The 24,667-nt window shown below is 33.2% G+C and overlaps 1 protein-coding gene across 7 annotated transcripts in view; it reads right to left on the bottom strand.

Annotated features, from left to right (window-relative positions):
- SBF2 (SET binding factor 2) overlaps positions 1–24,667 on the bottom strand; it is a 401,342-nt gene that overhangs the window by 205,364 nt on the left and 171,311 nt on the right. For all 7 annotated transcript variants that reach the window (XM_033119785.1, XM_033119784.1, XM_033119786.1 and 4 more), the window contains exons 4-5: positions 2,307–2,429; positions 876–986 (exon numbers count right to left, since the gene is read on the bottom strand). In XM_033119785.1, coding sequence (XP_032975676.1) covers positions 876–986; positions 2,307–2,429 — 234 coding nt within the window. The remainder of the gene's footprint in view (positions 1–875; positions 987–2,306; positions 2,430–24,667) is intronic.

The following is a 24,667-nucleotide window of genomic DNA, read 5'->3' as shown; positions in this document are numbered from 1 at the left end:
AAGATGAAAAACAAAGGATCTCTTTGAGAAAGTTTTACTTCAGGAAAAGAGCTTAATGTCCTCATGTGAGGCTCAATTTATGACAAAACCCTTGGGAAATTTTAAGGCATTGTTTACACTTTCCGAAGATGTGTGATTTTGGACCATGGTCAACATTATTATTATTATTAAGTTGGGTGCAAAAGTAATTGCAGTTTAGAAGAGTAAAAAAAAAAAAAAAAAATTGCAAAAACCACAATTACTTTTGCACCAACCTAATACTAAAGGCAGCAAACTGAGATAAGAAAAATAAGCCCTCTTCTTTCAAAGTTTAAATGTAAGCCATTCTATTAAAGAGTACACACAACACACAAAATGGGTTTAGGACCACATATAATTACTGTTATCCAGGGAAATGAATAAATAAATGAATCTACTCAGAAATAGTTACAAGGTTACAAAAAAACTGTTTTGAGAGTTTTCTTAATGTTATCTCCTAATTTTTTTCACTCAAAAAAATTTTAAAGTTAATAAAATGAGGCATAATTATATAGCACAAGAGGAGTAGAAATAACAGATTTTAAAAGTTCAACTTAAAAAAGTGGATTTCCACGAAAATGTAAACTACAGTTCAAGTTACACAAAATATGACTTCTAATTATGCTATGTGAAAGGTGACCCTGTGTTAAAATTAACCTCACGACCTAAGAAAAGAATGGAATCTTGGGTCTCTAGGAAGCAGACCATAGGGACAATGCTTAACTAAACTAAGATCCTCTTTAAAACGAAAATATTTGAAGAATTCTTTTTTTCCCCCTTTTCTTCACAAATTAAATTAACCAGAGGAGAGGAGATGAGGAACAGGCTCTCTTCATCTCCCTTTTTATTCTATTTACCTGAGACCCTCCAGCCGCTGGGACAAGGCACGCACACAGATTTGCAATGAGGCTTTCCAAAGAGACATTCAGACTGTCCACATATACAGTGTAGATCAAACCCAGGCAAGCCTGCAAAGGAAAGATGCATGTAGTCATTTCATGGAAAAAGTAAGCACTAAAATAAATTGTGACATCTGCTTCTAGGAAAATTTCTCTTTGAACCTAGTAAAGTATATTCTACAGTGTCCATGGAAAACATTTTAAGCAGCAAATGTTATTAAGTTTATTAAATTTTCCTCCAGAACCAGAAGCTCTAAATGAACTTTTGAGATGAGCTTATTAAAAACAGAAATCTATAATTTGTAAAAACAGGTGTTTGGGCTGAGATAACCACTCTAGCAAATTTGTAGGGCTTTAAACTGTTTTTGTCTCAATTTACTTTGCAAAACATCAATTTTTAAGATAAACATTTAGTAATTTTACCTTATTTTGTGATTCTTCTAAATTCAGAACATTTATTCTACATAAAAATTTAACGTGAATTTTTACAAAAGATAACAAAATAGATTGAGGATATAATTAACACCTTAGAAGAAAGTAGGTGGTAAAAAGGAGACAAAATGTAATCTTTCTGAATCTCAGTCCATTACAAAATGTTGTAACTCTGAAAAATTAGTATTTGTTAGGAGTCACCCCATTGTCATTGATATCTTGACACCAAGTTAATTTTTCTAGAATACATATAATCTCAACAATATGGAAACCTTTGCCAGAAATTATGTATTAATTTCCCAAATCCTTGGGAAATTTTAAGGTATAGTTTATACTTTCCAAAGAACATATGTGATTTGGGACCATGGTCAACATTACTATTGAAAGTAGCAACTGAAATAAGAAAAAAATAAGCCCTCTTCTTTCAAAGCTTAAATGTATTTATTTATAACTAAATTCAAAGTTTTTCTTACATGTGAAAATGCTCAGTGTCTAAAAAACATAATATCTGGAAGTAAACAATATTTTAAAGTTATGTTGGCAGTGGTACAATCAGAACTATTTGAAATCACAAATAGCCATCCTATTTACTTCAATCTGGACTCCTCAAAAGAAGGTGAGTAAAAATACACCAAGTAGTTATATTACTATGCATTTTAAATTTGCTACAGGTAATCAAATAATTTCTTTGAGATACCTAATTTGAGTCAGTAAACATAGGACCTTTTTAAAACAAATACTACACCCTTAGAAATTTAAATAGTCACACGAACTTACTCCGGTATTAACTTCATCCAACACAAATACATTTCTTCTGTTCACACAAATTTCATTTTATTGATAAATTCCTAAATCAATTTAAAGTTATTTTAAATACAAAGAAGTTGTTACCATGGTTCACTCAAAATAGATTTACACAATAATACAAATCAATAATGACAACTAAGAGTTCTTTACCCTAAAAATTTCTGGATAATCTAATCTGGATACCAACACCAGGCTTTTGGGAGCAAACACTTCTGCAGGCTGAATTAAACCAGACACTTCCACTTCACCTTCAATCTCTTCCTTCTTTGTTCCCTGGAAATAGAGGCACTGTGATCAATAGATTTTCTTTGGTTTATAACTCACAAAAGATAGACATATCAATTTCATATAATTTACAAACTCCAAAATTACAAAATATAATTTACAAAATACACTAAAAGAGCATACTTTGAAAGGAATCTAGGAGCAGGCAAAGAAATTATGAAGCAGGGCATACTTATTACATTTTTGAAAAGCTCCTTCAGCTCTAGATATATACCACAACTTTGAGTATTTGGTTTCTATGTTAGGTACCAGTAATCAAAGGTAAATAAGACACATGCAAGTTATTTTAAACGGCAACCCAAAAACTAAAAATGACACTCAATTTTCCCTAACTACAATGCTCTTTTCTTTCCTTTCCATTAATCAAGGATCCGGCTTAAAATTTATCTTCTTTCCTGAAGACTGTTCTTTACCTATTTTTCCCTTACTCTTAATTCTTAACACAGTTTACCAACATATCTATCATGCTTGCTCATAGTTATTTCTCCTGCCAAACCTCTCCCCTAAATGCCACAAAATGCCATATCCAACCACCTGCTTGACATCTCCACTTGGATGACTAGCAGGTATCTCAAACATGTCCACAACATAGCTCCAATCTTTCTCCCAAAATTCCATTCCTCCTGCAGTACTCCTTATCTCAGTGGAAATCCTATTCTCTCATTTGGCAAATCAAAAATCCTGATTCTCCTTTCTTTCAAATCCCATACGCAAACTGTCAGCAAATCCTGATTTCTTACCATCTCCACTTCTACCATAATACTGTGAGCCACCATCATGGTTGTCTGGCTTGTTTGAACAGATCCCCCCAGCCTCCTCTATTTTTCTTCAGCCCCACTATACTTCCTTGCTGCTCTTTAAAGATACTGGACATGTTCCCAACTAAGGGTCTTAAGCACTTGCTACTTCTTTACCTGGAATACTCTTTCCACAGGTATCATAATTACTAATTCCCTCATCTCCATTAGGTCTTCATTCAAGAGACTTGTGCTCTGTTAAAAGCCTTTGCTGATAGGATCTAGTACCTATCTGGCACTATACCTATTTACTACAATATTATTGAGTATATTCCTTATGCTATACCTTACATCCCCATGACTACTGTGTAACAACCAATTTGTACTTAATCCCTTCCCCTTTCACCCATCCTTTCCCATCTTAAAGAAGTCCCTCTAAGATTCCTTGTAATACTGGTTTGGTGGTAATGAACTCCTTCAGCTTTTTCTTGTCTGGGAAGCTCCTTATCTGTCCTTCAATTCTAAATAACAGACTTGCTGGGTAGAGCAATCTTGGTTGTATGTCATTGCTTTTCAGGGTGATAGATAGGAAGGGGATGGGGGCAGGGTGAAAAAGGTGAAGGTATTAAGAAATACAAATTGATAGTTAATACAGTATGGGGAATATAATCAACAATGTTGTAAAGATCATGTAGGGTGCCAGATGGGCACTGGACTTATTAGGGGGATCACTTCATAGATTGTGTCCAAAGCATTATACACCTGAAACTGAAGTAGAATAATATTGAATGTCAACTATAACTAAATATATAGGTGTATATAGTCACGGGATGTGGAGTACAACATAGGGAAGAAAGTTGATGGTATTGTAAAAGCTGTATAAGATGTCAGAGGGGTAGTAGCTTGGGGGTGGGTTATTACTTTATGAGGGGTTCAAATGTCTAACTATTACGTTGCTTTGTACGCCCGAAACAAGAAAGGAAGGAAGGAAGGAAGGAAGGAAGGAAGGAAGGAAGGAAGGAAGGAAGGAAGGAAGCAAGGAAGGAAAAAAGAAAGGGAAGAAAAAAGCCTTTGCTGGCATCTTAGTAGGAATTGCAAGGCCCTAACACTTACTATCCCTTTTCCTTATATTATTTTTCTCCATGGCACTTGTTACCATCCAACATATTATCCACTTCACTTATCTTGTCTTTGGCTCCATTATTTCTATCTGATTTCTATCTGATTTCTTCCCTGGTAATTTCCCACTTCCTAAAACAAGAGCTGGGCACATAGTTGATATTTAGTATTTATTTACTCAATACATGTAGGAATGAATTTTCTTGAAATAGTTTTCTGGTTATTTTACCAAAGGGAAGTCTCTTTGCCCCTACTCGTGGAAACCAAGAACTGTATTTTCTATCTCCTTTGGAGGCCGTATAGTTTCTAGTACAGTGAAATACAACCAAGTTATTAGATGTCTATGAAATGCACATATCCAAAGGGAACTATCCATTTCCTTTTTATATGTGTGATAAGGTCCATATACTCTTGAAAGATTTTCATTTGTTACAAAGCAAAAGCTAAAATTAGGTTGCTTTGTTTCTGGAATCCTTAGAAATAATAAAAATGTGACGAAGATAAATTTACCAAAGATTTCCACACTTAATGAATCATATTCTTCATGGATTACTAATAAATTTGAAACGACAAAAGAATGACTGAAATTCCTGAAAGAGATAAAGCTATCCACATTTTTATGAGATTGTGATAAATGCCCTAGAGTGCCATTAGAAGTCAGCTTGAGTAGTAGATAACCATTTCAAAAACATAAGGAGTAACCTACTTTAACCAAAACACAAAATAGAATGCACTGGTCGTTTCTTAAAGCTATTCTTTAATTAAACTTTCACCAAATGGAATAGTTATTAACAAGAAAGAAAAAAGGTCCAATATAATGTAAATCAGTATTAAGTAAAAACAATTCCACTTTTATTTACATCACTTTTTATTACAGACGTTGACTTTTACTTTGTAAATGTGCTATAAATCATAAGGTGTTTTTATTTTTAATTCCAACAGCCCTCCTACAAAAATACAATGTCTTAAGAGAAAATTCCTATTCCTTTTTGCAGCGCAAAATGTACTACTATGAAAAAAATTTTTTTTAACTCAAAAAATGTTGGTTAAAATAAAGGTTTGTTCTAGGAGACAGTAACGTGGTATTTTGATCAAATTTTTCTATAAATAATTTATCATGTTAGGGAATACCGCCTCTTCTCTATAGCTGCTCGAATATGTTTTATGTAATAATTATGTAATTATACTGGCTTTACTTGGTTTGTGTTTTACAATGACAGTCACATATTGAAAATATGTCAGAAACTTAAAAATAAGCAGGAAATTAAAACATAAGCTATGACTGTAATAGATGTTGTAATAATGCTTTGAAATTTAATTTTTTATAGTATAAAACACTGACATCATTTATCTCACTGGACAATACTTGCAAGCATTCTTCTAACCTAAAATTATTCCTTCATTTTAGTAGGTCTGCTTAAAGATACAAATTCACCTTTAATACTGTCTACTGAATTGTCTCACAGTGACTTGCAAGGTCCCTTATCTCTCACACATATCATAAGCACACGCCACAGCTTGCCCATTTATAGATTTTTTTCCCTACCTATTATTACTATGGATTACATCTGCTAGTGGGATTCCCAACTTCTATGTAGTTTACATACTATGTAGCTCACAGTCTCTATCCTCAATAATAAATTCATCCTCATCATAACAATCTGCCCTAAAAAATGCTATTGCCCTTTAAACACGTCCTGAGACAACAATGCTAATAATTACTAGATTATTGATTTTATGGGTAACTCCACACAGTAGATAGGCACAATCTTCAGGAAGTTTATCCTATCACTCAGGTTGAAACGTCAATCTCATCTCTGTTGCACTGCTGATACTTAATTCCTGTCCCTTCTACCCTGAAAAGACCTATTGTATTCAGTATCGTCTCTGTGTTAAGTTCATTTTCAACAATAATGTTTCACACTAAAACTCTTACTACAAAATTTCTTTATACACTCAGTTTAAAAAGAAGGATAAAATGAATTATGCAAATATAAAACTTTTAGTTCTACATTTCCTTTTTGAAATGTAAGTTATTTATTACAGTGTACCATTACATAGAATTGCCTCAGCTATTTAAGGATTTTAAAACTTTCCAAAATTGAAAATAAAGGAATCTAAGTAGTTACAAAATTCTGTAAAGTTCCCTCTGAAAAGTGTCTTCATTACTTGCCAAAAAATCTGGTAATCATGTTGACATGTCCACATGATAAAACCTAGTTTATCCTTGTATTGGTCTGGAAAATAATTTTACGAGAAATACACACGTTAGGATAACAAGCTTTCAGACAAATCAGGCCACTGGTCTTCAGTTCAGAATCGAATTTCCTCTAACAAACAAACCAAAAACCTTGATATTTTCCCTTTCAATATCTCCTAGGCTCTACAGTATTTCGAAGGTAAGACAGATTCATTTGTAGGGCTACTATAATATATATTCACCCAGAAATCTTCCTATTTTTAAGTGGCACAAAGTCCATAATTTTTTTTTAAACATACTCATAAGGCAGCATTTTCCAAAGTATTTTTTACTGGAAGCAAAAAGATATTACTTAGCCAAAGGGTCTACTAATCAAAAATTTCGAAAACAGTAAGTTAAGCCAAGTTGAAAAGGCTTCATTACTGCAGAATTTCTCAGACTTTGATATGCAGATTTTATTTGTACAATGCCAAGCAAAGGAGATAAAATATGAAAATACTCCTCAAACTCATTGGACCAATGAACTATGTTTATTACAGAACATCTAGAGGACCTAATGGTCTCTGGAACACATGTGGGGAAATGCTGCCATAAGCTATTTTAGGATATAAAATGTGTGAAACAAGCATGTATAGGTTCATATGTTCTATATCTTTAGAATGTTGGGTAAGTATAATGCTTATCACATAAATAGATTGTTCTAGTTAATCTCAGTTTTATTAATTCTCATATTTCATAAAATAACGTAAGATTTGAAAAGATTAGAAAATGGATAAGGCTGCTGGGATCTATGGTGCTACATGGCTGCCGTAAGAAAACATTCAGCATGCCTGTGGCCCCTTCTCAGCAGACGAATTAGGAACTTCTACTCTTGACCAGTGGTTCTCAAACTTTCATGTGCATCAAAATCATGATGCAGGGCTTGTTAAAATAAAGTTCTGGGTCTCACCCCTACAGTATCTGATTTAGTAGGTCTGAGGGGGGTCTGAGAATTTACATTTCTGACAAGTTCCCTGGTGATACTGATACTGTTGGTCCAAGGACCACACTTTAAGAATCATGGCTCTAACAGTGGAAATGTAATGGCCGTGCGCGATGTCAGAGGGGTAGTAGATGGGGGGAGGGCGGTTATCACTGTGTGAGGGATATAAATGATAAATGTCTAACTATTACATTGTTTTGTATACCTGAAACTAACAAAAAATAAAAATTAAAAAAGAGAATCACTGCTCTAGACTAATATGACAATATAAAAGAAAATAATAACAGCTAACATATATTCTATATGCCAGACACTGTACTAGGCATCATATCAGTGTTAATAATTCATTTATTCAATTAAAATATTAAATACTATTTACCAGTAAAGGAAACCAGGACTCCTTGGAGAAATGACATTCTTTTTTTATCTGGCTCAGAAAAATACACAAAATGAGCCTGTTCATCTTATTGTATCAAAATGTAAAGAATCAAAATGAATAAAAATTGTAGTTGAGTGAAATTCATCAAATACACAAAAATCCACACGTTCATAATGATAATTTTTTAATTGATCACTACTGAAGATTGCGAGGGTACCAACTATTCTGAAAAATTTTAGACAGGGGAAATAAATTTACTGTCTTTTCTATCAAACTGTAATTGATGAAAGTTCCATTTTATAAATTTTAATTAATAAGTGCAGAAGGAACAACAGAACTAGAAAATTATATTTTTTTCAATTTCTATTGAAATAATGTATTTAGGCAATGATCACCAATAGATACTGAAACCATTAAGTACAAGGCTAACATACCCCAAACCCACAAATCAATTTTAACATTACCAAAAGTAAAACAACCAGATATTAAGTTCCTCTTGATGTGATACCACAGGAAATACTGTACAATCTTTGAAGTAATCTTGCTTTAAAAAGTTAAATGTAAATCTAATCAAGCCTCTAGATCTAATTATCACTTTACGGAAACTATGGGGAATAGAGGTACAATTTAAATAATAATATGGGGATTTAACCAGTCAAATCCAGAATGTAGGGCATTCCATTGGACAAATGACCCAGTTTCTCCACCACCCCCAAAAGAGGGGCTGTTACAGAAGAAATTTAAGAAATAGCAACCAAATAAAATGTGTAGATGTTGTTTAAATTCTGATTTGAATAAAACAAGACATTTCTGAGACAATTCTTTAAAATTTGAAAACATATAAGTTGATTACTAAATGATATTAAGGAATTACTCAAAATTATAATTAATTTGCTAAGTATTATAATGGCACTTGGTAATGTAAAAAAAAAAGCCCTTATCAGTTAGAGATGCATACAAAAATATTTACAGGTGAAATATGTTTGGGGTTTGCTTTAAAATGCCTTCCCCTACACTGCAATCTGGTGTGGCCTAAATGGAAAACAGTATGGAAATTCCTCAAAAAACTAAAAATAGATATACCTTATAATCCAGCAATTCTACTTCTGGTATTTATCAAAACAAAACAAAACAAAACAAAACAAACACATTAATTCGAAAAGATATATGCACCTCTATGTTCATTACAGCATTATTTACAATAACCAAGATATGGAAGCAACCTAGGTGCCCACTGATATATGAGTGGATAAAGAAGATGTGGTATATACTCTACATGCAATGGAATATTACACAGCAATAAAAAAGAATGAAATCTTGCCATTTGTGACAACATGGATGGCTGTAGAGGGTGAAATAAGTCAGGTAGAGAAAGAAAATACTGTATGATTTCACTTATATGTGGAATCTAAAAACAAACAAAACACAAACAGACTCAGAAAGAGAGACCAAAGGGATGGTGACCAGACAGGATGGAGTGGGGAGATGGGTAAAAAGGGGAAAGGGAATATAGTCAATAATATTGTGATAAGTTTGCACAGTGACAGACGATTACTAGAAGTAGTGGGGTGATCACATTGTAAGATATAAAAATGTCAAATCACTATATTGTACACCTGAAACTATTATAACTAACGTAAGATTGTAAACCAACTATACTTAAAAAAAGGCCTTCCCCTAAAAAAAAAAAAAAAAAAAATCAGGGTCTTAAATTTTAAAAGATTGACAAAATGCTGATAATTTTCAAAGTGGGTAAAATACAAGGGAGTTCATTATATTACTCACTTTAATTTTCTGTATGTTTGAGAATTTCCATAATAGAATTAAAGCAAACAAAACCTTTATTGAGCACCTACAATGTGTCGGCATTGTTCTATGTAGTGAGGATTTTAGCACAAGACAAGGAGACAAAGATCTATATTCTTCCTATAGATCTATATTCTTGTAGATATAAGTGTATTATCTCATTAAACATTTCCAACAACCCTCTGAAGTAGGTACTATTATCATGCCCTATCTATAAAGAAAATAACATAGCAAGAGAGTAAATCATTTGCCCAATGTCACACTTGTAGTAAATTACAGAACTAAGGACTAAGTCCAGAGACTGCTCTGTTAAAAGCTAACAGGGATCTTAGAAAAGCATGTAATTCAACTCTCTCATTTTATGGACAAGCAAACAGAGATTCAGAGAGGTTACATGGTTGGCATATAAACTATAAAAGATAATAATATATAAACTTTTTTATGCACTTAACATATTATGTACTGGGTGCCTAAGTGCCAAGCACTAAGGCTACAGTGGTTACAGAGCTGCTGCTCTTATGAAGCATGCATTCTGGTTAGGGGAGACCAAATGAAAAGATAAATAAACAAATGAGCAAAATAATTTGTTTGTGGTAAGTCCTGTGAAGATAAAAAAGAAGATGATGAGATAGAGTGACTGGGGAGTGGACTAATACATAGAGCCAAAGAGGTCGGAGAAGACCTCTCTGTGAAGGTGATGCTGGAGCTGACATCTACAAGACAATAAGCAACTAGTCTCTTGAAAAGTCTAAGGGCAGAACATTCTAGACAGAGGGACAGGCAAATGCAAAGGGCCTAAGATAGGAAGGAGTTTAATATATTTTAAGAAACAAAAAAGCAGCCAGAAAATATGAAACCCAAGTAGCTAGAGGGAAAATCACAGCAGATGAAATCGGATAGGTAAGTAGCAGCTAAATTTTGAAGAGCCTTGAGGCCAAGGCAAGGATTTCAGATTTTTGTACTAAATGCCATCGGAATCTGTTGAAGGGCTTGAAGTAATGAGAGTGATCTTAACTCTGTTTTGAAAAGATCACAATGATGCTGAATGGAGAATATCTAGCTTGTAAAGAGGCAAAAGGAGAAACAGAAAGAATGGTTAGAAGTCTGATAGTTCATACAAGATCTATGGTGAAGTGGTAAGAGGGGAGACAAAGAAAAGTAGATGACTGAGGATTTATTTTGGAAGTAGAATTGCTGATGGCTATACTTAATGTGAAAGACGAAAAAAAGGGAGGATAGGGGATAACTCTAAGTTTTTTGTTTGAATACCTGGATGGATAATAATGCCATTTATTGAGATTAGGAAAACTAAGAAGAAATAGATTGGGAAGAAGGATGGGAGAAAGGAATGGAGCGAATCAGGAGACAATATGCCTTGCTTATAAAAGGCTCAATAAATGTGAGTTCCGTTCCTCTTCCATCCAGTGTTTTATCCATTATAAAAAAAACAGGACAGCAATAACCTGAAATTCTTTCTAGAAATAAAGTCAATTATATCTCAATTTATAAAAAAGAAAGAATGCCTATAAAAACAATTTAAAGGTAATCAAAAATATATTGACAAGGGATTGTATCAATATAAACAACACAAGTTTAAAAAATACTATATAGTGTGTATGTGTGTGTTTCTATGTATGTGTATTTTTTATTAAATATGTTTACATTTTTAAAATGAAGAAGTAAAGGCCTGGAAGGTTATATCCCAAAAGATTAGCAGTGTCTTTGGGTGATGGGATTACAGCTGACATAGACCACATAAAAATACTATACACATAAGCAGAGAAAAATAATTTTCTAAAATGTTTACATTTGTACTATCTTTATAGCAAAAGGTTTAAAGTTATAAAAAGTAAACACTAATGTATCAGTATGTGTTTATTTATTAAACACTTACTACATAGTTGGCCACATAGTGGGTGTCACAGGACAGCTACAGTCCCTTGCATCAGGAAATTTATAATCTAGTTTAAGTGCTAAAACCAACACAGATGAAATAACAGCAACCAGTAGAAAATAAGTGTAACATTTTGAAGTTCATATTTAAAGTGCTCGAAAAACTCTGAGGAGGGATGAGGCCCACAGCAGTGAGCTAGGACTTAAAGGATAAATAGAACAGTCAGAGATAAAGGGAAAGAGAAAAGGAGAAATACAACAATGTTGTAAAGTTAGAAAGAAGCAGCATGCTGTGTACTCTAATCAGCTGGAACTGTAATATACACCTACCCTGTCATTTCACTCTCCTAATTTTAGTCCTTTTAAAAATGTATCTTTTAAAACTATGAGCTAAAAACACTGAATTTTTATGCTAGGCATATTTATCTACAATTCTCTGCCTTTGTTGACATTATTAGTTGATAAAATTGATTAATTTGCAATACATTTTGATATAAGAAACATAATGGTAAATTTGTTGAAACTTTAATTTTGGGCATATTTTATTTCAATAATTCTTACTGTATGCCTTCTTTAAAACATCTTTACCCTCCAATTAATATCATGTGAATAAATCTGAATTAATGAATTAATCACTATAAACTGAGGAATATGGTCACTGGCACTGAGGTATGTTCCCGCTCATCATTTACCATATTTTGCCCTGTGTAATGCGCTCCCGTGAATAATGCACATCCATGCTTTTGGCCCAAACTTTCAGGGGAAAAAAATCTTTCCTTTTAATTTTTTAATTCAAATTTTTATTTGTTTACATTTAGGTACTTGTTTTTGTATTTTAAAGGAATTTTAGCATTTCTTTTTTAACATGGTACAAGAAATTTTAAGTAACAAATAATTACAAAACACAAGAACAGATACAAGGTACAATAAATTTTATGTACCAGTAACAAATTTACAATATTTATGCATCATAGAAGGCCAAGAATTCTTCATCGTTGCAAGTTCGTCATAAGTTCAACAAAACCGATTATTGTATTCCAGGGTATCATTTTACATACGGATATCATTATTGATTTCTAGAGTTACGCTTTTAACTCATAAGCATAAATAAAAGAATTAAAAACATTTATATAGATACACAATTAGTACTAACTATGTATGACGCGTATCCTTATTTTTTCCTCACAAATTGGGGCCAAAAAGTGTACATTATACATGGCAAAATACAGTATCTCCGAGACATAATTGATTCAAGTTTCAATTGTTAGAAAGTACTCAAGACTTCTTTGGTGTATCTTATAAAATTATTAAGAATATCTAGGACTGACTTAACACGTCAAAATTATGAGAAATATTACTAACCTAATCTTTCTCTCTGGAGAAAAAGAGGTAATGAGTCAAACTTTTGTGTGAGGTAAAGAAACAGCCCATAAACTTCATGTGTGTTTTCTTTCTAACAAGTTTAACCATTTCAAATTAGGTTCTCATAAATTCAAGAACATTATTTTGTGAACCACCATAATCAATGGACTCTTTTGAAAGTTCTTTTCCACTGTTTGCTGAAATTGGTGAAAAAAATGACAGAAAAATTAGAAATGATAAAACACTAAAACACTTTTTAGCTGAAACAATTACATCAATATTATTTGATAAGTTAGAAAGTCATAGAACTTAAGTTTACCAATTCATAGGTTAAAATATCCTTCCCTGGAATCCCTGATAGAGAAGTTTATATGGTAGGCACAAAGATAAAGATTTCAGCTTAATTTTCTTAAAGAATACATGTGGAAACCTTGTTTAATGATCATGTAACATGGCATACTGAAACATTCCATAAAGAAATAAAACATTTGGTTATAAGCAACTATCAAGCAATAAATTCTAGCAACGCATATTCATCTAAAAAGTATGCCTTGTTCAGATGACTAGAAATAATGTTCTGTGATCATAATTTGGGTGGAAATTTTAAAGTATATCTACAGTGACCATAATTAAAATATATCTTTAAAATCACACAGTTATCATGATAGAATAATAAAAAAATATAATACTAGAAGGTATCTACTTCATTTTACTAATACTCTCATGCCAAATGACTTGCCAAAATCATAAAGCTTATTAAAGGTAGAATGGGGATTAATAACTCAAGTTTTCTAATTCTTGGGCTATTTCTCTTTCTCCTGTATTCTTATATATAACCTTTATAAGAAATAGGTATTAGTTCAAAGAAACTGTTTAGAAGAGATGACATAAGAGAAGTCAAATTGTAACTCTAGAAAGATATTCAGACTTTTTCCTTTAAGCATATTTCGATGTAATAATCCTTCTTGTGTTTAATTGAAATAATAATAACAATACACAGTCCTTACTACAGCCCTTCCTGATGTAAAATTGTTGTCAAAATTTTTAAAAAGGCATTTAATGTTGAAGGACTTTGGGAATTGTTCCCAAAACTTTCTCCTGTTGTTTTAATGTCTCATATAATTTTAAACATATAACTAATTATAGCTAATTCAGTGAAAGTTTTTCCCTACAAAATGCTTCTGTGAGGATGTCAAGGGGACTGTTAAGATTCAGCATTCTGTCCATTAGCCAATTTTCATTTGAAAAAGGGGGAGAGGACAGATACAAAATCCTTTGTGAAAAACATAAGTTTCATCATCCTTACTATATGAAGAATCATGTGGATATTTGCGTATGTTGCAAATTATCAAACTACAGAATAAACTCAGAATATATAAATCCCCCAGTTTTTCCTGTTTGAATTATGTTACTTATGCTAGTTTTCACTAGACTCTCTTTGTTGAATAAGGTATGAGGATTAGTCTCTAGAATATTATCAAAAATAATGTTTATTATATTAGAAGCAAGCTTATTTCCACACTTCTCTGTTCATTCTTTCTAACTCAGTTAGGTAGGTTATCATTAACAAAACCCGCCTTCAGGGAATCAACATGTTTCCAAAAAGACATTCATCATAGGATTATTTATAATATTGACAAAAGGGGAAATAAATGCCCATCAGGAAATTAAGTGTATTATATCCATGTGATAGATTTCTATGTAGACATTAATTATCTACAAGAAGTTTTAGTAAAAAGGAAAAACCAAACCTTTATTATTCAAAGAAAATAGGTCAAACCATTACTTTTTTTCTGTTCTCTTACTTTTCTCTCAATACATTCTAAATTTTCTACAGTGACCACAGTGTAGTTTGAGAACCAGGGGGAAAGGCTGGTGAGTGGGGGGTAAAAGGAAACAAAGAAAAAAATGACTGGGTTGCTCTTCAGAAAAATCTATCAAATATTTTGTATGTGATTTACCCCACTGCTGCAAGTTTTCCCATCAGTTTAGAAATCTATTTTCATTACTTCATTTTCCTGTCAAATTACTCGACCACTTGGAATTAATTATGAGCCTTTAAATTTATTTATTTTATTACAAAGCTCAACTATTTAAACAATACTTATTTATTTATTTTCTTTCCTTTTTTCCCCCTTCTTCTGTCTCCTCCCACCCACTCCAGTTCAAGCTGTTGTTTCTCAGTCTGTGCAGGACACAGCTCCCTGGCCCATGCTGGTATTATGAGTCTTGGGCTCCGCCAGGCTGAGGCAGTCACTGGTCGTCAGTCAGCCACTCACAGCAGCTCACGGCAGCTTTTGATGGCTATCGGCCACTCACGCTGGCTACTGGCTGCTCATGGCAGCACGTGGCAGCCCACAGCAGCACACAGTGGCCCACGACAGCCCGGGCCAACCTCCGGCTGCTCACAGCAGCCCAGCTCCAGGGAGAGCCGTTGTTCACAATCTTATCTGTAGAGGGTGCAGCTCACTGGCTCACGTGGGAATCGAATCAGCGACCTGGCGTCAGGAGCACGGTGCTCCAACCACCTGAGCCACGAGGCCGGCCCCTAAACAACACTTATTAAAATGCAGATTCCACTGATTTGTAATGTTTCCATTGTCAGATATTGATAATAAATAAGACTAATTATGGTCTTACTCTTGACACTTATTCTCAAACCAATAACACACTAATATAATTTTTACAGCCTCGTTTTAGTATTTGATATTGGTATTTGGTCTTTGGAGGCAGATAGATTCAAGTTGTTTCACTTAGTACCCGAATGAGCCTGGGTAAGTCTTTCAGCCTCATCTATAAAATGGGAATGTTAATAGAACTGCCATATGATCCAGCTATCCCTCTTCTGGGTATCTACCTGAAAAATTGAGAAAAACTTAGTGGTAAAGATGTATGTACCCTTATGCTCATTGAAGCATTATTCACGGTAGCCAAGACATGGAAACAACCTACATTTCCTTCGACTGAAGACTGGATGAAGAAAATATGGTACATACACAATGGAATACTATTGAGCCATAAGAAAGGATGAAATACTGCCATTTGTGACAACATGGATGGATCTTGAGAGTATCATACTAAGCGAAATAAGTCAGGCAGAAAAGGACAAGAACCATATGATCTCACTCACATGTGGGATATAAAACAAAAAGCAACAAATGAGCAAACAAACAAAACAAGCAAACTTATAAACAGAGACAACAGTATGAAGGTTACCGGAGGGGAAGGAAGGTGGGGAAGGATAAGAAGGGTAAAGGGGGTCAAATATATGGTGACGAATGGAGACTAGACTATGGGTAGTGAGCACACAATGCAGTATACTATGATGTATTACAGAATTCTATAGAAACTTATATAATGTTATTAACCAATGTCACCCCAATAAATTTAATTTCAAAACATCTGTATTACACAAAAGAATAAAAAATAATGGCAATGTTAAAACATACTAAGTGCTATTCTTGTGAGACGAAAATAAACTACATGTGAATTAAATAAAATGGAATAAAGTAAAGTGTAAAATAGCATAGTGCCTGAACACGACAAGCCTTCAATGTATCATAAGCACTAAAATCTTGTTTCCTACCCATAAGCTTTTTACCTGGATTGTCCTTTTTTCTTTCCCTTAGTCAGTCTTAGCTGTTGCATTTTAAATGTCCACTAACTCCTTTAAACTTAGTAAGACTTATTCTAGCTATCCAGTCTTCAATTATTAACTCTTTCACTGACCTGGTTCTAGCATATGGTTTTGGTTTTGCCTCCCAAGCTATATTTTAAGCAAATTGAGATAAAGAAGCATATCATATACCTGCAATGTGCAATGTATCTCCTTTTGTTCCTCATCTTATTTCCCCAAAGTACCCCCATTCGTTGACCCCTTCCTTGACATTTTGTTTGCTGACATACTGAATGTCTTTACTGCAAATTGGTTCATCATTGGTTCATAAACACTTTTAAAAACATCAAAAGACTTTAAAATGATAGAACTAAATAAAAAATTTATGTCTGTCACTTTTTTAAAATAAAGCACAAAAAAGAATCTCACATCTATCATAAGTTACTGATTATTTTTTAAAATTTACAATCATGTTGCCTAGTTGAATAATTTGGGGAATATATTATCAAAAGGTTTATGCCACAGTTTTACTTATGATTTATGACAGTGTACTGTATCTTGAAGAGTCAGTGTACTGTATCTTTAACAGTCAACGCAACATTTTTAAAGTTGTACAATTATACTTTCAATGGTGTTATGTCCCTAAGTTCCTCCTCTTTAGACTTCCAAATAATGTGTCATAATATATTTGGTATGAAGTAATATACACCAGACAAGAATTACAAGATCTATCTTTGAATTGATGATGTGATCCAAAAATAAAAGAAAAACACATTATTTAAAACCAACATATTAACTGTTCACGCTGAAAAAGGGAACAACATTAGTGATAACCCAAAAAGGAATATCATCTGCGTTTTTTTTTGTTTTTTGTTTTTTTTCCCAAATTCTCCATCCTTGTTAATACCATTTTTTGGACCCATGTCAAAAATCGTTAACTTTCTGTTCTGAGCACAGAACAGCCACCATACAATTCTGGCTAGTACCTACTACCTAAGCACAAATATGTAGGAGCCCAAAATTTTATAACTTTTTTATATTTTCAGAATTTGGGCAACACTCACAAGAAGTAAACTCTAACCTTCTATACATTGATTGTAAACACTAAATAAATTATATTTTTTGGTCAACTTAAAATGGCAAATGGGAAAATATCTGAGCTAAAAACAGTAATTTTTTATACATGATTCCAAATACACAAGAACCCAGATCTTGGTTTCTAATATTATTCTGTACTCAAATGTGCCAGGGTTCCTTGGAGAAATGACTGATTTCAAGGCTGAGGAAGAGAAAGAATAAGATGAGCCTGGACCAGTTGTTATGAAAGAAAGTAAAAAAAAGTTTAAAAAAAAATTATGGGGCCATGTCAAAAGAATAGAGGAACAAATCTGAAGGGGTGCCCACTGGTCAAATCTAGGATAATTTGGGCATTAAAACAAGGAAAACCATTAATTATATACTACTAAAGAAAAAAGGAACTGGAACACATGAGTCTTATCTCAGGTAGACAAGATGGGAAGGCTCTTTGTTCGTAATGAAGTGTCAACTGCTGACTGGTAATGGTAAAGGGCATATGAAGTTGGAAAATCATCATTTCGCAACCATCAAAATAAAATTTGGCACAAGAAAGAATCATCACTAAATGATATACCTAAGAAGGGGTATGATCAATGAATATAGAATATTTGCATAGTGTAAGAGTGTTTTCTTAAACTGTCTTGCTTATTAGTTGCAAGCAAAAAATTAGCAACTATACAATGGAGATATGTGACAATCACTTGATCAGCTACACAAAATTAACATTATCAATGGAAGGCAGGTAAATATTGTGTACTTCCAGATGTGATCCTTAGAAGAGCACCCTTAGAAGAAACACACTTAGTATCCCAAATGTTGGTAGTACTCCAACTGTTGATGTATAACTTGAATGTAAAGATGAGTGACATCGGAAAAACACAAAATAATAAGCATTCTACTAAAAAAGGGCATGAAGACTTGCCTTATTCAAAAATATCAATGTCATAAGACAAAGGAAGGCTGAGCAACTATTCCAGATGAAAAGAGAGAAAAGAGATATGATACTAAATGCAATATGTGGTTTTAAACTGCATGGTGACTTGGGGGACTAAAAAAGGGCTATAAAGGACGTGATTAAGTCAAATGACAAAACTGAAACACAGGTGGTAGACTAAAGTATAATATTGATGTTAAATTTCCTAAGATTGATAGCCATAGTATGTTTATGTAAAAGATCATACTTATTCCTATGAAACATACTGAAGACTTCTCAGCAAAGAGAGATGACACAAGCAAATTTATCTCAAATGGTTCAGAAAAAAATTTACATTTATGTGTAAGGAGAAAGAGGTAGTGAAGGATGGAGGGAGACACCTATTAAAAATAATAAAGAATATTATTTATAATAAAGAAATGGAGCAAACTATTAAAAATAGGTGAATATGGGTTAAGGATATATAGACATCTGTAACATTCTTGCAACTTTTCTGTAAGTTTAAAATTATTTCCAAATAAAAAGTTTGAAAAATATTCAAGAACTCCTAGAACCTCTTTACACCTGCTACATATTTTTTTCTTTATTAAAGTATAATTGACAAAATTATAAGATATTTAAAGTGGTGATTTGATATACAGATACATTGTAGAAGGATTCCCCCCTCATCTAGTTAATTAACACATCCATCACTTCACATTTTTATCTTTTTTTTATGAGAACATTCATGATATATTCTCTTAGTAAATTTCAATTATACAGTATAGTATTACCAACTATAGTCATCATGTTTTACAAAAGATCCTCAGACCTTACTCATCTTATAGCTGAAACTTTGTACCCTTTACCAATCTCTCCCTATTTCCCCAACCCCACACACCCTTACGACCACCATTCTACTCTCTATTTCTAAGAGTTTGACATTTTTCCCCCCTTAAGATTCTACATATAAATGATGCCATACACTATTTGTTTTTCTCTGTCTGGCTTATTTCATTAACATAATGCCCTTTAGGGTTCATCCATGTTGTGATAAACAGCAGGGTTTCCTTCTTTCTCATAGCTGAGTGTGTGTGTGTGTGTGTGTGTGTGTGTGTGTGTGTGTGTCCGTCAGTCTGTCTCACATCGTTATCCATTTAACTGTTGATGACACTTACATTGTTTTCACCTCATGGCTATTGTGAATAATACTGCAATGAACATGGGAGTACAGGTATCTCTTTGATGTCCTGTTCTCATTTCCTTTGGTTATATACTCAGAAGTGAGATTGCTGAATCTTACAGCAGTCTACTTGAAAATCTATTGAGGAACCTCCGTACTGTCTTCCATAGTGGTTGCACCAATTTACAGTTTTCACCAAGAGTGTACAAGGGCTCACTTTTCTCCACAGCCTTGCCAATACCCACCTCTTGTCTTTTGATGATAGCAATTCTATCAGGTATTAGGTGATATCTCATTGTGGTTTTGATTTGCAGTTCCCTAATGATTAATGATGTTGAGCATCTTTTCATATTCCTGTTTGTAATTTGTATGTTTTCTTTGGAAAAATGTCTATTCAAGGCCCATTTTTCACTTGGATTGGTTTTTTGCTATTAAATTATATGAGTTCTTTATGTATTTTAGATATCAACATCTTATCAGATATATGACTTGCAAATATTTTCTCCAATTCTATAGTTTGCCTTTTGATTTTGTTGATAGTTTCCTTTGCTGTTCAAAAGCTTTTATGTTTCATTTAATCCCACTTATTTTTTATTTTATTGTCATTGCTTTTGGTGTCAAATGTAAAAAATCAACCCTAAGAACTTCATCAAGGAGCTTACCCCCTAAATTTTCTTTTGAGAGTTATTTGGTTTCATGTCTTTAATTCACTTTGATTTATTGTTGTGTATGGCTTAGAATGGAGATCCCCAGTTTAATTATTTTGCAAGTGGCTGTCCAGTTTTCCTAACACTACTTATTGAATATACTATCCTTTCATCCTTCTATATTCTTGGTACCTTTGTTACAAATTAACTGACTAAGCATGGGTTTATTTCAGGGCTCTATATTCTGTTCCACTGATTTATGTGTCACTTTTATGCCAATATCATACTGTTTTGATTACTATAGTTTTATAACATACATTAAAATCAGGAAGTGTGAAGATTGCAACTTATCGTTCTTTCTCAAGATTTCTTTGTCTATTTGGGGTCTTTTGTGGTTCCATATGAACTTTATGATTTTTTGTTCTATTTCTATGCCTTTGGAATTTTGATAGGGATTGCACTGAATCTGTACATTGCTATGGGTAGAATGAACATTTTAACAGTATTAATTCTCATCTATTAGCATGGAATAGGTTTCCATTTATTAATGTTCATCAGAGATATTGGTCTGTATTTTCTTTTCTTGTGGCATCCTTGCCTGGTTCCGATATCAGGCCTTATAAAATGAGTTGGGAAGTGTTCTCTCTTCTATTTTATGGAAGAGTTGAAAAGGACTGGTATTAGTTCTTCTTTAAATGTACGGTAGAAAGTCATATGGTCCTGGAGTTTTCTTTGGTGGATTTTGATTTTTATTCAATATCGAATAAATATTTTTGATTCAATATTTTTACTACAAATTGATCTGTTCATATTTTGTATTTTCTCATGATTCAGTTTTGTTAGGCTATATGTTTCTAGGAATTTATTCATTTCTTCTAGGTCGTCCTATTTGTTGGCATGTAATTATTCATAATAGTCTCTTACAATCCTCTGTGTTTGTGTGGTATCAGTTCTAATGTCTTCTCTTTCATTTCCAATTTTATTTGAGTGCTTGCTCTTTCTTCTTGGTAAGCATAGCTAAAGGTTTGTCATTTTGTTTACGTCTTCAAAAAACAGCTTGAAAGTTTCATTGATCTTTTCTATGGGCTTTTTACTCTCCATTTCATTAATTTTTTCTGATCTGTGTTATTTCCTTCCTTCTACCTACTTTGGGCTTTGTTCTACTTTTACTAGTTCTTTAAGGTATAAACTTCTTATCTAAAATCTTTCTTTTTTATTATCACTAGGTGTTCATAAGTGTTTATCACTACAACTTTTCCCCTTTATCTGCTTTTGCTTCATCACATAAATTTTGGCAGATGTATTCTCATTTTCATTTGTTGCAAGGTATTTTTTTGTTCCTATTTTGGTTTATTTTTTTGACCCACTGATTATTCAGGAGCATGCTGTTTAACCTCCAAATGCTCATGAATTTTCCAGTTTTTTTCCTGTAATTCACTTCTAATTTCATACTTCTGTGATGGGAAAATATGCTTGCTATTATTTCAATCTTCTTAAATTTATAAAGCTTGTTTTGTGGCCTAACATATGATCTAGCCTGGAGAATGTTCCAAATGTGCTTGAGGAGAATGTGTATTCTACTCCTGTTAGATGGAAGATTTTATATATGTCTGTTAGATCCATCTGATATAAAGTGTTGTTCAAGAACCATTTTCCTTATTGACTTTCCGTCTCTATTATCTAGCCATTGTTGAATGTGGGGTACTGAAGTCCTCGGCTATTATTGTACTTCTGTCAATTTTTCCCTTCACATCTGTTAATATTTGATTCATATATTTAGGTGCTCCAATGATTGATGAATAAATATTTACAATTGTTATATCCTCTTGATGAATTGACTACTTTGTCATTAAATAATGACTTTCTTTGTCTTTCATAATAGTTCTTGGCTTAAAGTCTATTTTGTCTGATGTAAGTAAAGCTACCACAGCTTTCTTCTGATTTCCAAAGAGATAGGATATCTTTTCGTATCCCTTCACTTTCAGTTTATGAGGTCAGACAATTAAGTTCATAAACTCATCCTACAAAAACTGCTACATACCTCATTGCTGAATATCACTATGGTCACCTTCAAAGTACTCCCCTTGGAAAACTATGCATGAATGCCAGCGCCTAGTCCACCCTTCAGAGCAATTTTGGAACTCTTTTTCTGGAATGGCCATCAGAGCTGTGATCGTATTACTCTTGATGTCTTGAATGTTATCAAAATGTCTTCCTCTCAATATTTCCTTTATCTTTGGGTAAAGAAAGAAGTAATTGGGGTCCAGATCACGTGAATAGGGAGGGTGTTCCAATACAGTTATTTGTTTACTGGCTAAAAACTTCCTCACAGATAGTGCCATGTGAGTTTGTGCATTGTCGTGATGCAAGAGCCATGAATTGTTGGCGAAAAGTTCAGGTTGTCTAACATTTTCACGCAGCCTTTTCAGCACTTTGAAATAGTAAACTTGGTTAACTGTTTGTCCAATTGGTACAAATTCATAATGAATAATCCCTCTGATATCAAAAAGGGTTAGCAACATTGTTGCAACAAGTTCGTGAACTTACTTGTCACACCTCGTATGTGTGTCTTCAAAGCTGAAATGAGTCTCTGGTAGGTAGCATATAGTTGGATCCTGTTTTTTTATCCATTCAGCCATTCTATGTGTTTGGATTGGAGAATTTATTTCATTTACATTTAAAGTAATTATTGATGGGTATGTATTTACTACTGTCATTTTGTTCATTGTTTCCTGGCTGTTTTTTAAATTCTTTTGTTCCTTTCTTCCTTTCTTGCCTTTGTGATTTAATGATTTTATGGAGTGGTATGCTTAAATTCCTTTTTCATTATCTGTTGCTTTGTGGTTATCATGAGGTTGGCATAAAACAACTCATATTTATAATAGCCTATTTTAATTGATTACAACTTAACTTTGAACATATTCTAAAACTCTACATCCCCCCATTTTGTTTTGATGTCACAGCTCATATCTTTTTATCTTGTGTACCCATTAACATATTATAATTATACTTCTATTACTATTTTTGTTTTTAAATCTTCATACTAGCTTTATAAGTGACTAACCCCCATTACAACATTAGATTTTTCTGAATTTTACATATATTTACCTTTACAACTAAGATGTATACTTTCATATGTTTTCCTGCCATTAATTAGCACCATTTTGCTTTAGTTTAAAGAAGTCCCTTTAACGTTTCTTGTAAGGCAAGTATACTGGTGATGAATTCCTTTAGCTTCTGCTCATCTGGAAAACTCTCATTCTGAAGGAAAACTTTCTGGATGGAGTATTCTTGGTTGTCAGTTTTTGTCTTTCAGCACTTTGATTATATCTTCCCACTCCTTTCTGGTCAGCAAAATTTCTCCTGATAAATCTGCTCAATGTCTAATGGGAGTTCCCTTTTACAAACAAGTTGTTTGTCTCTCACTGCTTTTAAATTCTCTCCCTTTTATAAACTTTTTAAAATTATAATATATCTTAGTGTTGGTCTGTTTAGGTTCATCTTGTTTGGAATTCATTGAGTTTCCTGGATCTGGATGTCTGTTTTCTTCACCAGGTAGGGAAGTTTTCAGCTATTATTTCTGCAAATAAATTTTCGCCCTCCTCCTCCTCCTTTTTCCCCTCCCCCTCCTCTTCTCCCTCCCCCACTTCCTCCTGGAAGCCCTATAATGCAAATGTTGGTCTGTTTGATGTTGTCCCATAAGACCTTTAAGCTATCTTCACTCTTTTTCATATCTTTTTTCTTTTTGCTATTTTGATTAGGTGATTTCCCCTGCCCTGTCCTTGAGTTAACTGATCCTTTCTTCTACTTCATTGAGTCTGTTGTACCCTCTATTGTGTTTTTCAGTTTAATTTTTTTATACTTCAGCTGTGTGACTTCTATTTGGTACTTTCTTGTATTTTCTATTTCTTTGCTGAAATTCTCAATTTGTCATCCATTCTTCTTCTGAGCGCAGTGAGCATCTTTACGATCATTATTTTGTATTTTTAATCAGGTAAATAACTTATTTCCATTTCATTAAGGTCTTTTTTTGAGGTTTTATCTTATTCTTTCATTTAGGAAATATTCCTTTGTTTCTTCCTTTACTTGGACTCTCTATGTTGGTTCCTATACATTATATAAAACAACCACTTCTCCTACTCGTCAAGGAGTGGCCTCTTATAGTAGATAAACTGTATCACTCAACCTTCTCCTAGCTCATGGTTGGCTCTCAAAACTTTGTGATTGTCCAAGCATCCTACTTTATCCTTAGTGCGCCCTGTAGTTGAACGTGTTCCAAGACTTGTCAGTGTCAGGGAAGGATTTCAGTCAG

The sequence above is a fragment of the Rhinolophus ferrumequinum genome, chromosome 11 (assembly GCF_004115265.2).
Source record: "Rhinolophus ferrumequinum isolate MPI-CBG mRhiFer1 chromosome 11, mRhiFer1_v1.p, whole genome shotgun sequence".
Lineage (NCBI taxonomy): Eukaryota > Metazoa > Chordata > Mammalia > Chiroptera > Rhinolophidae > Rhinolophus > Rhinolophus ferrumequinum.
Note: the sequence above shows the minus strand (reverse complement) of the source record. Positions and strands in the feature narration are given on the sequence as shown.